The following is a 15822-nucleotide window of genomic DNA, read 5'->3' as shown; positions in this document are numbered from 1 at the left end:
CTACAATCTCCGTAGATAAACTTACAGCAGAAACTTTCTACCGCTTTAGAACCTCTGAGCTCTTCAATATATGAACGCCACCCTTTTGCACGAATCTCAGTACGTGACTAACTCCAGCAACTTGAATAAGATATTGTTGGCTGCAAAGGTCTTCACTTCATCAACAATGAAGATCAAGAAGTACTTGGTTTCAAAACCCTAATGCACAAAAGACGCAGTAACTTCTTATAGAGAGAATAAGGCACTCGGTCACTTTTTTATATGTTTTTTATTTGCATACCTAATGTAACGACCTTTAAAATAAGCATTATATATGTCTAGGGTTGTGAGAAAAGAAACCCTACACAAATATTTTAGCATGGGCCTAAAATTAGATTTAAAAATTCTAATTTTGTAAGTCTCGATAAATTTAGTTTCTTTTAAGCTTCTGTCAAGCTTTCTTTATTAAGTCTCGATAGATTATCTGTCGAGGTATTTGTCGAACTTTAATGAATAGCTTTTTTTTACTTGTTTATTAGTCCAATCTTCATAGCTTTAATACTTGGCTTAAACAACATGTTTCTTAAAGTACTAAACTCATCATAGATCTAACCAATTACAAGTAAAGTGCATTTTGTCAAAGAATTAGTCAATTACATAAAATATGTCTTTAACATTAAATAATAGGTCCCACCTAATAATAACGAGAAGTACTACGTTCACCATATTTTTACAATACTTTTACAACAAATCATAAGTGGTAAGTTGTTGCTGGTTCTAATTTGAACCCATCACTTAAATTACCTTTTTACTCACTAATAACAACTAGTAATAACCTACAACCACTTAAAATTTGTTGTAAAAATGTCGAGAATATAGTACTTTTCAACGATAATAAAACCAATTGTATTGTACATACTTTTGCACCACTACTTTGCTGAAAAAATCTAAAAACAAACCTTATTTTTATGTTCTTACCATTGTGCCAAGCAAGGAAGTCAATACCGTACCGGAGGCTGTACTAGTTTGGCCACCGGTATGATATATTTCGGATACCGGTCAATACCGGTATACCATTTCGGGTTTACCACTATTTTATATATATATACACATACACCAAAATCTATAGAACTATGTTTATAAATATATAATATTTCACTTATATTATAGTAAATATAAAAGTTTATTATAAAATATTACCTCAATTTAGAACAAATTATTCATAATTTTAAACTTTAGTATCTATTAAAAGAAAAAGAAAAAACACAATATAAAAAATAGAAAGCTTAGTTGTTTTGCATACTAAGAAAACAAATAATACTAATAAGTTAATGCAAATAAGTTACCATTATGCCCTTATAAAAATTCAAAAATTACAACAACAACAAAAAAAGCTTTTTTCTGTACCGGCCAGTATTGCCCGAAATTGGCCGGTACGCGGCCGGTACGGCCGATATTTTTTCCAGTACAATATAGAAGTGTACCGATACCGGTGCACTGACTAGTATGGTATGTACCGGCCGGTACCAGTACGGTATCAACCACCTTGGTGCAAAGTCTATCACCTATATTTTTTTTCTCTCTTTTTGTTACCAATCTTTTTAGTCTCAAATCCTAAATTTTTGCTATAAATCTACACTTTACATGTATATTACTATATTCTTAATATTTTTTTCGTTGATTTATTTTCACAATTTATTTTAAAGAATCAAATTACATGTTTGAACTTTGTGTAGTTTGATTAATCTCTTGATTTGATTGTTATAAACTATGAGCTAATAATAATAATAATTTTTTATTGAGTAAATATTATAAAATTAAACTTGGCATGAAAAAATAAATAACTAAAGTTTACATTTTTATTAGATTGTGCATGGCAATTACATTACCATATTGTGCATGGCAATTACATTACCATATTGTGGTTTATTTATTATGTTATTATTATCGATTAATATTTCTTAGATTGATGTTACTTTCAATTTTATCTTTTAATTTTGCCCCTCCCACACCTAAAATCCTAGCTCTGCTACTACCGTCGTTATGTGGTAAAATAATTTTTCTCTTCTTTTTACCGATTCTCTCTTTCATATATCTCTCTCCACTCTCACATTATTACTTTTTTATTTGGAAAAATTACACTTTACCTTACACTTTACTTACCTGTGGTTTATCCAAAAAACATTTTGCCTACCTAACAGTGGTAAATTTGTATTTTTGTTACCTTTTTATGTCTCTCTCCTCTCAAAACATAGAAAACTAAAATATCAAGGAAAAAGAAGATCTAAAAGCTAGGTTTTGTAAAAATTAAAACTTAACTTTTACATCTTCTATTTATATATCAACTTCTAGATTTCTATTTTACACATTAAAAAAAGGGTTAGCAAAAATAACCCAATTAAAATTAAGCCAAAAGGGTCTCAAAAGAATGCAAAAATCATTTCATAAAAACTACAAAAACAAATTACCTTCCCGTCGAATGTGTCAGAAGTAGTTTTATTCTCGTTCCAAACCATGATTTTTATCTCTACAAAACCTTCAATTAACTCCAACTTAAAATTGTGGTTGAATGTCGGATTCCTACCACCATCTATATACAAATTAAACCAAAAAAACGTCAAAAAAAAAAATCTTTGAGTTTGAATTCAGATCCGACAGAGAATTTGGTACAAACCAATACAAGTTTTAGTGCAATACTTGGCACCCAACAACTGCACCAAACCAAAAATGACATTGAACAAGAGTGACATACATGGAGATAGATGTGATTGGGTATTATTTTTGCTGTCGTTGTGGTTGTTATCTTCATTAGAGTTTAAAGCTATAAGAAGAAAGGGATTGAAGAAGGGCCATAGAAACTATTACCAATGACCTCAAGAATTTGGTTTTGAATGCTTGTAATCGACATGATGGATATGAATTCATCAGCTATTTTGTTGGAATTTGATAAACCCTTGTATAGTATTACTGCAGCGATCTAGTTGGATTTTTCATTAATATATTATGCTTGGGATCAATGTTCCTCAAAGTTTTGTGCAATACTTTTAGAGTCTCACAATAAAAAATTGAAATTATGTGTTTCCTTGCCTTGAGGAGTTCAGTACAATATTGTCCTGACTTGAAGTATCTGCCGGGATTAACTTTTTGTTTGCTAATATATTTTTTTTTAATGTGTTAAAATAGAAGATTTAAAAGTTAGTAGAAGAAAAGAAAATGTAAAAGTTAGGTTTTAATTTTTATAAAACCTTGCTTTTAGATCTTCTTTTCTCTTGATTTTTTAGATTTTTATATTTTGAGAGGAGAGAAACATAAAAGGATAATAAAAATACTAATTTACTTATATTTTTAACAGAGGTGGGTAACGGGAGATAAACGGAACTAATCTCAGATAGGTAAAGTATCAATTTTTAAACCACAAGTAGGTAAAATGATTTCCGAGCAAATCACAATTGAACAAAGTGTAATTTCCTCTTTTTATTTAATAGTTGTTGGATGTTATTTTAGGTTATTTTAATAAATAAAGTGTTAAAATGAGAGATCAACATTTTAAAATATAAATTTTTTTTAGAACAATGTGCTTCGTTTGGAAAATAATAATACAGATATTTTGGACACGGCCCACTCAAATACTGTTAGCCCAACCATGTTAATGGGCTCCCGTAAAAAAAACTGTTAATGGGCTGTAATAATAATAAACATAATTATTACGCAGTGTTGCAATCCTGGTCGGCCTTGAACTCTGAAGAACCCTAAATCTTGCATAAAGTTCCAGTACCGTCTCTCTCTCTCTCTTTCCGCCATAAAACGCATACATAATAAACCCACACACAGTTTTTTCAGAGATAAAGAAACAAAGCGAAGCTAAGCTCAAAGGCAAATCAGAAAAGCCATGAGACCGATTCTGATGAAAGGCCATGAAAGGCCACTCACATTCTTGAAATACAACCGCGACGGCGACCTCTTGTTTTCCTGCGCCAAAGATCACAACCCTACCGTCTGGTTCGCCGACAACGGCGAGCGTCTCGGCACCTACCGTGGCCACAACGGCGCCGTTTGGTGCTGCGATGTCTCAAGCAAGTCCCTCTCAATCCACAAACTAACTCTCATTTTTTTTTTTTTTTTGTGACAAAAATTTTGATTTGGTTTAACAGGGGATTCGATGATGTTGATTACTGGGAGTGCCGATCAAACGGCCAAGATATGGAATGTGCAGACCGGAGAGCAGTTGTACTCGTTCAATTTCGGGTCTCCGGCTAGGGCTGTAGATTTGTCAGTCGGCGATAAGCTTGCCGTCATCACCACCGATCCGTTTATGGATTTGCCTTCGGCTATTCACGTCAAAAGCATCGCCACTGACCCCGAAGACCGTAAGCTTCTCAATTGGCTGATATCTTCATATGTGTTGTAGTGGACAATTGTGTATGTTTAGAATTGTCATTGTTTTGTATAAAAAAAATTTATATTTTTAATTCTTTTGGGTATTGTACATGACTACATGAAGAAACAAAATAGAAGAGTCACATGATGAACCATTATTATTTTTGAAGTAAAAGGTAGGTAGTGAAATTATTGAGTCTAATTGTTGTTGTTTGTTCTTGAATTTTTTTTTTCTTCTTCTTAAAGATTAGTAATGATTCTCTTGAATAAGATGATTGCGTGTATGTATTATACAAGTAGAACTCTGAGACCATCTCCTACAAGTTAGGAATTTTATGAGCTCCAATAAAATCGAAAAACAAAAAGAATTATAGATGCTACCAATCATAAAGTGCTTGTGGTTAACTTGCTTTTCTCACACTCTAAGTGACTGTTTGAGAACAGCTTATTTAGCTGAAGCTGAAATTTTTTTACTAAAAGTGTAGAAATAGGTTAAAAGATAAGCTAAATAGTACAGCGGGACCTATGAAGAGGATCAAAAAGTGCAATGGGACTTATAAATAGTAGCAAAATAAGCTAAAAGTGTAGATAAGCTGAATTTTTCAGCTCATCACAAACGGATGCTAAATGTTTGGCCTTTCAATTTTGGACGCTTTGACTCTTGAGCTGCATTCCTTTGAATGAAAATGTTAGAAAGAGATGCTATGCTTATGTGTTTCTGTATGGTAAGGTTTTTTGAAGCTTTAATATTACAAATGAACTCTAAGGTTACTTAAAATCATCAATTGTTCCATTTTTTAGAGACTGGTGACTCTGTGCTCGTTCTGAAGGGCCCTCAGGGAAGAATTAATAGAGCTGTTTGGGGGCCCCTAAACAAAACCATCATAAGTGCTGGAGAAGATGCTGTGGTTCGTATATGGGATTCTGAGGTAAGTGTCTCGTAATTCTAAGATTGCCTTGTTATCTTCAATGAAATAGTTAAGTGTTTCTCTGGTTACAATTAGCATTTCACTATTTGTGGCTTTATGGTAATCACTGCATTCTTGCTGAATTCTTCAAATTAGAAGTGTAGAACTTAAAACTTTAATTTTCTGTTTGTCACTCTTCTGTCTCCCGTTTGTCTTATCATTCTTCCCTAAAGTCTATTTATGGATTGATTCACCTTTATATTTGTTATTCTTATTAATCAAACGTGCAGACTGGAAAAATGCTTATAGAGTCCGAGAAGGAAATCGGACACAAAAAAACAATAACATCACTTTCGAAATCTGCCGATGGTTCACACTTCCTCACCGGTTCACTTGATAAATCAGCTAAGGTACTGATTTCAGTCTTGTCATTCCTTCTGTCTTTTTGCACAATATATTATCATTTAGTTTTTTAAAATTTTCTGTGTAACTTATGGTTTTTTTAACCTGATTATTTTGGTTTTCTTGCAAATATTTTAGCTGTGGGACATCAGAACTTTGACTCTTATCAAGACTTACGTGACTGAACGTCCTGTCAATGCCGTGGCAATGTCTCCACTTCTTGATCATGTATGTATTTATTTATAAAATGTAAACTTTTGTGCTCATGCTACAAATATCATGTGTCAATTCATTATGACTTATCTTCCTATTAGAAATAACATGATAATATGACCTTTATTTAAGTACGCTGACCAGTGATGAGGTTCAAAATTGTAGTGAAGTTGTAATGTTCGTGGTTTGGGTTCTGAAAGACCTTTTCTGTCATGCTAGTGAGCCTATATTTAGTTAATATCCTCCACTACTTATCCTGTAAAAGTTGATCACTCTGTTTGTTATCATTTATTTTTTCGACTCCTGAGTTTTGAAAATGATGGTTCATATATTTGGGTGCATTTTTTGTTTCAAAATAATAAGTCCCAACGTATTTCTGGTAAAGTAATATATGATATATGGTTTTTTGCTACTATTCTGAAATACATAAGAGAAATTCCGATGAATAAGATCTTGAAGGTTTCTTAAATAATGTCTGGTGTATATGGGTTTAGGTAGGGTTAGGTAATAAAAGCTTTATATAGGTGCCAATCCTTTTCCTAGAAAGACTAGAGCTCTAAATAATACTCCCAATAACAAAGAAAAGTAATTAAGAACTTTTACTATTATAAAACTTTTACGTATTGGAAAAAAGAGTCATTAAGAACTTCTAAACCAAATAGGAAAATGACATAAAACATATATTAAGACTCCTGGTCATGGGCTTCTGGTGCACAGCCCATTCTAGAAAATCTAGAAATGATTAGATCTAACAACTTTCTAACCTAAAGAAACCTTTTATTAATACTATTACTAATAAAAAATTAAAAAAAAAAAAGATTACAAAAGAAACCGTATATTAAGACTCAATAATATCTTTAAGTGCCCGTTTGGTTCAACGTTTTGAGCCCAAAACGCCACTTTTTCAAAAAGCTAGGCCTTTATGTGTGTTTGGTTCAGCACAAAACGCAACTTTTTTCAAAAGTTGCGTTTTGAGCCAAGACATAAAACGCGCAATTCCTTATGGAGCTCCTCCGGTCCATTTTGCCAAAAGCCAGTGCGCGTTCTAATGTATCCGTTGAACAATTTTGGGTAATTACCAAATTCTCCTTTCTTCATCTTCTTCAACACCTCTCATCAAGCTCACTCACGCCTCTATCTCTTCCTCAGTTTTTTTTTTTTAAATTTATTTCTCTAATCTGATCAACACAAAACAACTTAAAATCAACTCAAATCCCATTAGAAAACTCATCCCAAACCCAACTCAAAATCAAACCCAAAATCCACAAAAAAAAAAAAAAAATTCAACTCAAAATCCAAAATCAAACCCAAAATCAACTCAAAAAAAATCAACTCAAAATCAAACCCAAAATCCCAAAATCCTTATGTTTCAATCATCTTCATCTTCTTCATCATCATCTTCTATGGAGTGAAAAAAAAAAAAATAAAGAAGGAAATACGAAATAAGGAAATAAAGAAAAAAGATGAAAAAAGAGATGGAGTACCTCTGTGGACGGATGAGTTCTTGCAGAAGAAGAAGAAGAAAAAAAAAAAAAAACAAGAGGAAGTAGGAGAGCTAGGAGAGCTCTGTGGAATGCTCCAGAGAATGAGAGAAGTGGCTGGGAAAAGTGAGGAAAGAAGGAAATAAAAGAAAGGAGTTATACGTGGGTGGAGGAGAAAAAAAGAGTGGGGAAAAAAAAGAAAAAAAAAAAGGAAAAAGAAGGAAATGCAATAACGTGTGGAGGAGAAAAAAAGATGGAAAGAAAAAGGAAAGAAAAAGAAGGGAATACTATTACAATATTTTCACAATATTTTCACAATAAATTTTAAGTGGTAAATTATTATTAGTAAATATTGGTGAGAAAAAAATAATTTTTATAGAAAGAGAAAAAAATAATTTTAATAGTACGTTCAAATTTTAATCAGTATTAATTTTTATCACAATATTTTCACAATAAATCTTAAGTGGTAAGTTATTATTAGATAATATTGGTGAGAAAAAAATAATTTTTATAGAAAGAAAAAAAAATAATTTTAATAGTACGTTCAAATTTTAATCAGTATTAATTTTTATCACAATATTTTCACAATAAATCTTAAGTGGTAAGTTATTATTAGCTAATATTGGTGAGAAAAAAAATAATTTTTATAGAAAAATAATAATTTTAATAATACGTTCAAATTAAAATCAGTATCAATTTTTATCACAATATTTTCACAATAAATCTTAAGTGGTAGGTTATTATTAGCTAATATTGATGAGAAAAAAAATAATTTTTTTAGAAAGAGAAAAATTGATTTAAGTAGATGAAGTAGTTGATTTAAGTATGAAATAAATTCCCTTATATATACATTGTCCTTTTTGGTAATTTATCTCTTAAACTGCAACTTTTATAAATGCTAGCCAAACACTCAGCTTTTTTAAAAAGCACTTTTTAACAGCTTTTACCAAACACTCAGTTTTTTGAAAAATCACTTTTTCATTATGCACTTTTTAAAAACTCAACTTTTTCATTATGCACTTTTTCAAAAAGCCCAACCAAACTCACCCTAAGTAGCCTATGAAAGTTGCCAAGAAGGCCCCACATCAAAATTAGACCACAACTCTTGAATCTTTTGGTATTTGATATATTTTTTTCTTGAGCTCTTTTCTGGCTGCATCAAAAATTCTGGCCATTCATGTTGCTTGATTCATTCAATATTTAATAAACTTCAATGCCTTTTATGCTTTCCAGGTGGTGCTTGGAGGTGGTCAAGATGCATCAGCTGTTACGACAACTGATCATCGTGCTGGTAAATTTGAGGCAAAATTCTATGACAAGGTAAATCCATACTTCCATCGAAATTCTTTGATGATATAAAGGTTCATGTATGTTTAGTATCTTTGGTATATGATGTCCTCCCATTTTCATATGGTTAGATTCTTCAAGAAGAAATTGGAGGTGTGAAAGGGCATTTTGGACCGATAAATGCTTTGGCTTTCAACCCAGATGGGAAAAGGTATGGTTCTTTATGCTCTCTCATTACAAAATTGAGTTTACTAAACTTAAATAAAAAAATTGAGTTTCCTAAACTGGTATTGAGCAAAGGCTTCTCCTTCATTGTATCTGGTATTTGATAGATTAGCATATTGTAATGGTGTTTCTCAACTATGCCATATGATTTTTTACTATACAAAGTTATTTCTGTTTATGTTTTGATTTAAAGAATTCTTCTTATGTCATTATACTCAGCTAGAGACCATGGTAATGCATGTAAATAATCACGATATGGGTAAATTACATTTGTGGTCTCTAATTTTCCAATAACAACAATTTAACCCTTTAACTTTCAGTGTTGTTTCAAATTCATCCCTTCATCCAAATCCATTTACAGATAAAGAGTTTGTTTAGTACAAGTCACATGATTGAAAATTATTGTTATGCCATTAAATTTTTTTGGAGTTTTTTTTTTAATATGAATTTTTATTTAACAAAATATTTCCTTTTCCTCTCTCTCTCTCTGCCCCTTCACTTACTCCCTGCAAGTATTCTTCAAGGAAACTGACCAATGCCATCTCTTCTGCTCCCTCCCTAACTTTCTCCTTTGACCCCTAAGTTTTCTTCTCTAAAATCCAGTCCACCAGATTTGATCGTTAATTTAAACTGATCCAAACCAAGATGTACTCTCATCTTTTGTATATTAAAAATCAAAATATCTATGTAAGCAATATTCTAGTGAATGCTACAGATATAATCTCCCTCTCCCCCATCCCCACCACCTTTCGCTACCTCAATCGCAGTTTCCCCAAATATGCATCACTCATAGCATAAGATATTGATTATGGGCTTCAATATACAACTCTGCTTAAAGATATAAACAGGGCCCACTTCCACTGTTCCATTTACTTAGTTTTTTTGTTGGGGCTGCTCCATTGGGCTACCAGTGGAGTCTTTGTAATTGACCAATTCTTACCTGAACTCAAGCTGACATACCAGGAAAAAGAGCAGCTCAAAGTGTCCTTTCAATAAGTTACAGGTGAGTAATAATTTAAGGATGGGCCTCTAAATCTTTTACCTAACGATGGCTGCTGTGGTGCTGCATTCAAAAGTGTAAAGGGAAGGGTAGTTGTGTCATTGATGGTATTGTGGGTAGAGGCCATGGGAAGAGGTGAGTGGGTGGGTGGGATTGATGGAGAGAGAGGATTTTTTTTTTTACATTCCAGCCCACCTTCCTTGGGGCTGCATTCAAAACTGTGAAGGAAAGGGTAGTGGTGGCATTGATGGTATTGTGGGTGGAAGCCATGGGAAGAGGTGAGTGGGGATGGTTTGGATGGAGAGAGAGAGAAAGAGAGAGGAGTTGGTCTTCTTTTTTTTAACATTCCAGCTACCCTTGCGCCTTTCCCTTTCCTCTCATCCCTCCTTCGATTCCAAACAATCCTTAAAAATTATCTAGCTGATGTGGGCATATACATCTGGAAAATTGTTTATTTGAATTTCATGTCAACATTTCAGTCACCTGAATTGCATGTGACTAATTATGTTAGCTTAATTTAAAAGGATTTAGACAGAAGGAGGAAATCGAAACAATGCTGAAATTCAAATAATGATATTGGTGCAATTGGAAGGGTAGGGGAAAATGGAAGCATTCTCTAATGATGAACTGTCATAATTTTACCTTGTAAATGTTTTCAATTCTGTTTCAGTTCATGAGTTTTTGTGTAGAAAATTATGATAATATTGTGTGTGTGTGTGTGTGTGTGTGTGTGTGTGTGTATGTAGGTTTTTTGGTATATGTATCTGGTCTTGGAGGCTTTAGGTTATTTGTACAAATATGTAAGGTCTTAAATCATGGTGTTACTTTGGGTGGTGTGGGGGCTGTGTTGATGTGGTAGTAATTGTAGTGTTGGCATCATTTGAGGTAGAGATGGTATTGTGGATTGTGGTTTGGTACCACTAGTAAAGGAGTTGGAGTAAAAAAAATCTTCCAAGTTTTGTGAAACCTGTGAAAGGTCTTTGTGGCACTGTTTCTCCTCTTTCTTAATGACTTCTGCTTAGTCCCTATTTTATGGTCTTTTTTTCTTTTTTAATTGCTTATGAAGTAATTATATTGACTGTTAAGTTTAAACAAGGGCCTATTCTGTTTATCCTGTTAGTAGTGGTTTTATTAGTCTTTGCCTTAATGCACTTTTTTAATCAGATCAGACCAAGATTGTCCTAAAAGTTGGGAGAGATTTTGCATTGTTCAAATGACACTAGTCATGAATTACAATTTATATTCTGTAGCTCTTTACTTATTTGATATTTTTCAACTTATAGTTTCTCAAGCGGAGGTGAAGATGGTTATGTACGGTTACATCACTTTGATCCAGATTACTTCAACATCAAGATTTAGATTCTCGGCATATTGATACTTTAGCCTTGAGCTTCAGAGATTTCTTGAAATTAACTTGTATTTTCTTTTTCAGTAGTTAGTTTTGTAGTTGTGGTTGTGATGAAACAACGTTTTGTATTTGCTTGTTGGGACACAGTTTTGTATAAGATACTAAAATTTTGTTTACAAAGATTATGATTACTTTCAAAGTCTCTCTTTGCAGAACATCAAAGTTCTATTTTAGAATTTCCATTTAGTAGCATTTTATATATTTTTTTTTCTTTAAAGAAAAAGAGAAACATATATGAAGCTTTTTACTATTCTTAACTAATACAAAAGAAACATATTTTCGTCAGCACAAGTATTCTTATATAATAATGTGTTAATTCTCTTGGTCAATATTGTTATATTATTTTGGCATTAGTGCGATATATAGATTTATTCATAAACCTTCATAGATATTTATATTTATATTTATATTTATCCAGTCAGTAGAGTGGTCGTAAAGAAGTATATGTTTTTCTCTACACCCACCAATACAAAATTACCCCTTGCTTATAAGGCACCTGGGTTATTCTAGTCTTGACTCTTCTTCACTAAGTACCACACTGGATTCAATGGTTGACAAAACACAGATTATTCAAGGTGGCAGTGACAAACCAACTCGTGTCTATGGCTTTGAATGGAATTACATATCGGATTCAAGGCCTCAAAATTCCACACTACAAAGGTGAGAGAATGGTGATTACCTTGATCATGAGAGTCAAGCTTGGTTGCTAGTTGGCGCCTCAAAACAAACTTCTCTCTCTCTCTCTCTTGATTTATTTAACATATATAAAAATCTTAGTTCTCTACAAGCCTTTTAATGTTAAAAGAATTCACTTTTTTTTGTTGGGATGAGTTTTTTTTTTCGTACATAAACTTTTTTATTTTTTATTTTTTATAGACTGTTGATTGGGTTTTTTATGATAAAATGATTTAATACTTGCAAACAAATGTTTCAAAATATTTAGGATAACGTGTTGTGGGTCTCAAAGCTCCTATTTAGTGACACTAGTCCAATTATTCGTCATTTTCTCAATAATATCCCTGTTGTTGGATCTAGTTTCAATATATAGATACTTCCAAATGTAAATAGTAATTGCACTATAATGAACAATAACTGTCAAAACTAATCTTCTCATTGGTTCAAAATATTATAAACTCTGCAGTAACTTTAAAAGTTCTTGATGCAATAAAAGTCTTCAATAATTTCTGATACTAATACTATGGATGAAAAATGGATTCCAATTAAATTAATTGGTAAAATTCTTATCGTTAAATAAGGGACTTGAGTTCAAATCCCATTTAAGAATAAACCAATTAAAACCTATAATTATAATGTGCATACTTTTCATTTTGAGGAGGCACATTTTACAACCCGTATTATTTAGCCTGCGTTCTTGTCCATCTATTTAGTTATGGTAGGTCAACATTAGTATGTGAAGAGTTTAAGTTCATGGCATATGATAAATCCATGCTTGTCTCTTTCTGTGAGGAAAAGAGAGAAAAGAAGGGTAAAATCAAGGGTATTGGAGATTGGGGAAAGCAAGGGCAATGGGGTAAAAACAACTGTGGTCCAAGTGTCCAACGGATAGCTTGTAAAATGCAGTCTGCGTTTTCAATTTTGGTCCTTCTCCACCCATAAAATTTATGCACTTTTACTTCATATCAGAGAACGCAGTTTTTTAATAAAAGCCAAATTTATGTGTTACCAAACACACAAACAGTTTTTATTTTTCATAAACGCGCATAACTGGCCTCAAAAAGTGGAAACAAACACACACTAAGAAGTGGTAGAGAAAGGTATTGTGATTTATGACTTTAGTTATACTCCTGAACCAATAGATATTGTCCTTCTAAGTTATTCTATTTGTAATTTCCTTTTTATTAACGTTGGTAGATGAAACTCATGTTACTGCTAGCAGAAGTATAACCCCCATCAAGAACAAGATTGTGTCCTGTTATGTACTCAGCATTTTCACTAGCCAGGTAAAGCACAGCATGAGCCACATCTTCTGTACTTCCACATCTCCCAGGCAATAAACTCGCTCTCTCACCAATAATCTTACTAATTTCTTCAAGGTTCACATCCATTCTCCCCAAGAACTTCCTGTATGCACTTACAAGCATCTCTGAAGGGACCCCATGTGGCGAAACACAATTCACTCTAATTCCATGCACCCCCAACTCACAAGCAGCACTTCTCATCATTCCAAGGATTGCCTCTTTTGACAATGTGTAGGCATGTCCTCCTAGGCCTCCCATAAGAGCTGCTGAGCTTGATGTGCAAATGATACACCCTCCTTTTCGGCCACCTTTGATCATGGCTTTTGCAGCATATTTCATTCCATGTAAATTTCCATACACATTAATTGAGACTAGGTGCTTCACTTGGTCCATGTCAAGGTTAGTGATGCTCCCACCAGCGTCACCAATGCCTGCATTGTTGAACATGATGTCTAGTCTGCCTTTCCAAGTCACTGCTAGCTCGATAGCTGATTCCACATCGGCTTCCTTTGAAACGTCACAGTGGATGTAGCGGCCTCCAATTGAATCGGCTAGATTAGCCCCCAATTCGTCGAGTAAGTCAGCAATTACAACATAGGCCCCATTTTGTGCAAACAGTTTTGCTGTGGCAGCTCCAATCCCTCTTGCACCACCAGTTATTACTGCAACTTTGCCCATCAACCTAAAAGAAAGTAAGCATTGAAAGGACTACATAAGTAAGCAATTACACTCAATTTTGATGGACTAACAATTTTGTTGTTTAAATTACATGAGAGAGAGAGAGAGAGAGAGGATCATCGTTAGATGTGTTGCATAACAATCGGCCTCCTCAAAAATCCTAGAAAAGAAATCATTGCCTGAACCACTTCCACAATAATTCACTGATGAGCCTATGATTTACTTAATAGAACACCCCTTCTTATTTTATCGATAAGTAATACAGTACAACAGTAATGTAAATCTTGCTGAAAAAAAAAAACGAATCTGCTTTAAGACATTCAACTAGCTACAATTCCTTGCCTTCTGTGATAAAATTTCATTTCTACAGTGTATCAAATATTAAGACCATTAACTGATTTGTTTCTTAGCTTGATGATGAAGAGCAAAATTATGAAACGGATATTATAAGTTCAAAATTCAAATCCTATCAGATCTATAGAAAAACCATTAACTACTTAATTTCCAAAATTCCTTGCCAAATCAATTCCCTTTTTGAGGAAATTTGGCTCATTTCTCCAAATCTAAGCAGAATTATCTCCAATATATGTATGGACTTCTTTCTCAAAAAAAGAAAAAGAAAAAAGTGTGGACTTATTGTTCTAATCCTTTGGCCATTGCAATGATCAACGGGACTGACCTCTTTGTGTATAAGCTCTGAATTTCATCTTGCATTCGAGTATTTGTCTCCATTTTGATTCCTAGCATGTTTGTCAGCAATTGGGTTCTACTATTTAAGGGAAACTCATACTAAATTATATTTGTTGATTTAGGTATACCCTAAATATCATAATAATATTAATTCACTGGTACGCTTTATAAGGTTGATTTTTTACTCCTGCACACTCTTTTCATTCTATACAACTACTTCCTAACCGTAGTTAAGCTGGCAGGCCATCGATCAGTACATGTTCTTTATTTTATTTTATATTTTAGTAATGTCTTATCTAAATCTCAACAAGCAACTGACTTTTGAGTTTTTGCAATCATATCAATTAAAAAAACTAGCCTTATCACACGCGTTTATTTTTTGGGCTTACATATTTTACTCACGATAGTTTTAATTTATTTTTTATTTTAAGAAAAAGTTGTATTAGTACTTGACTATTAATGTGAAAGAGAAATGCGGAGGTAGGGAAATAAGGTGCTACGTCCACAATATTTTTACAACATTTTCACAACAAATCATAGGTGGTTAGTTATTATTGGTTCAAATTTGAACTTAACACTAAGATTACTTTTTTGCCTCAACAATAACAACCAGTAACAACCTGCCACTTAAGATTTGTTGTAAAAATGTTGTAAAAATGTTGTGGACATATCATTTCTCAATAGTTTAATGATTAAAAAAATGGTATGTTAGTGGAAAAAAATAAACAGTTTTATATTTTTTTTTTTCAAATAGAAGAAGTTATATTAATACTTGACAACTAACGTGAGAGAGAAACGTGGAGGTGAGAGAAAAAACTTTTTTTTTAAATTTAGCTAAAAATAGGAGTTTTTAAATTACTAATTTTACATTTCTAACCTTGAGAGAGAAATGTCAAGGTTTAGAAACAGATGAATTTTAAGGTATTTTGGGTATTTAAATTGAGGATCTCAAACAAAAGAAGTCTCTTAAATAGTTGTATAAAAAAAACATATTCTTTCAATTTATCTTGATACACATGAGAAAGTTGGTCGAGAATCTATGAAGTAATATATTTTGACTTAAAAATAAAACATAGCATCAATTTTAAGACTCTTTTATGCATAAGGAAGTTGTGAGGCACACTACTATATAAATTAGAAAATGGTTTATCATATTTTGATTTATACATTATATAATTTTATATTTATTTGTATG

At 32.6% G+C, this 15822-nt stretch overlaps 2 protein-coding genes across 2 annotated transcripts; one reads left to right on the top strand and one right to left on the bottom strand.

The window, feature by feature from the left end:
- Nucleotides 1-3692: 3692 nt before the first annotated feature.
- LOC142627902 (eukaryotic translation initiation factor 3 subunit I-like) lies at nucleotides 3693-11419 on the top strand. Its single transcript, XM_075801802.1, has 8 exons — nucleotides 3693-4052; nucleotides 4131-4346; nucleotides 5158-5285; nucleotides 5555-5674; nucleotides 5805-5894; nucleotides 8594-8680; nucleotides 8779-8858; nucleotides 11156-11419. Exons 1-8 carry the CDS (start codon nucleotides 3869-3871, stop codon nucleotides 11229-11231), a joined length of 981 nt encoding a protein of 326 aa, XP_075657917.1. The 5' UTR covers nucleotides 3693-3868; the 3' UTR covers nucleotides 11232-11419.
- Nucleotides 11420-13123: 1704 nt separating this feature from the next.
- LOC142627903 (short-chain dehydrogenase reductase ATA1) lies at nucleotides 13124-14736 on the bottom strand. Its single transcript, XM_075801803.1, has 2 exons — nucleotides 14617-14736; nucleotides 13124-13941 (listed from the first exon to the last, which is right to left on the bottom strand). Exons 1-2 carry the CDS (start codon nucleotides 14682-14684, stop codon nucleotides 13140-13142), a joined length of 870 nt encoding a protein of 289 aa, XP_075657918.1. The 5' UTR covers nucleotides 14685-14736; the 3' UTR covers nucleotides 13124-13139.
- Nucleotides 14737-15822: the final 1086 nt, after the last annotated feature.

Source organism: Castanea sativa, chromosome 3 (assembly GCF_040712315.1).
Source record: "Castanea sativa cultivar Marrone di Chiusa Pesio chromosome 3, ASM4071231v1".
Classification (NCBI taxonomy): Eukaryota; Viridiplantae; Streptophyta; class Magnoliopsida; order Fagales; family Fagaceae; genus Castanea; species Castanea sativa.
Note: the sequence above shows the minus strand (reverse complement) of the source record. Positions and strands in the feature narration are given on the sequence as shown.

Excerpts from the sequence above, each read along its gene's own strand:
- LOC142627903 (XM_075801803.1), bottom strand. The coding sequence starts at position 14,684 with ATGCTAGGAATCAAAATGGAGACAAATACTCGAATGCAAGATGAAATT. Across the intron at positions 13,942-14,616 it reads CAGAGCTTATACACAAAGAG|GTTGATGGGCAAAGTTGCAG; the intron begins GTCAGTCCCGTT and ends ACTTTCTTTTAG.
- LOC142627902 (XM_075801802.1), top strand. The coding sequence starts at position 3,869 with ATGAGACCGATTCTGATGAAAGGCCATGAAAGGCCACTCACATTCTTG. Across the intron at positions 4,347-5,157 it reads CGCCACTGACCCCGAAGACC|AGACTGGTGACTCTGTGCTC; the intron begins GTAAGCTTCTCA and ends TCCATTTTTTAG. Across the intron at positions 8,681-8,778 it reads AGGCAAAATTCTATGACAAG|ATTCTTCAAGAAGAAATTGG; the intron begins GTAAATCCATAC and ends TCATATGGTTAG.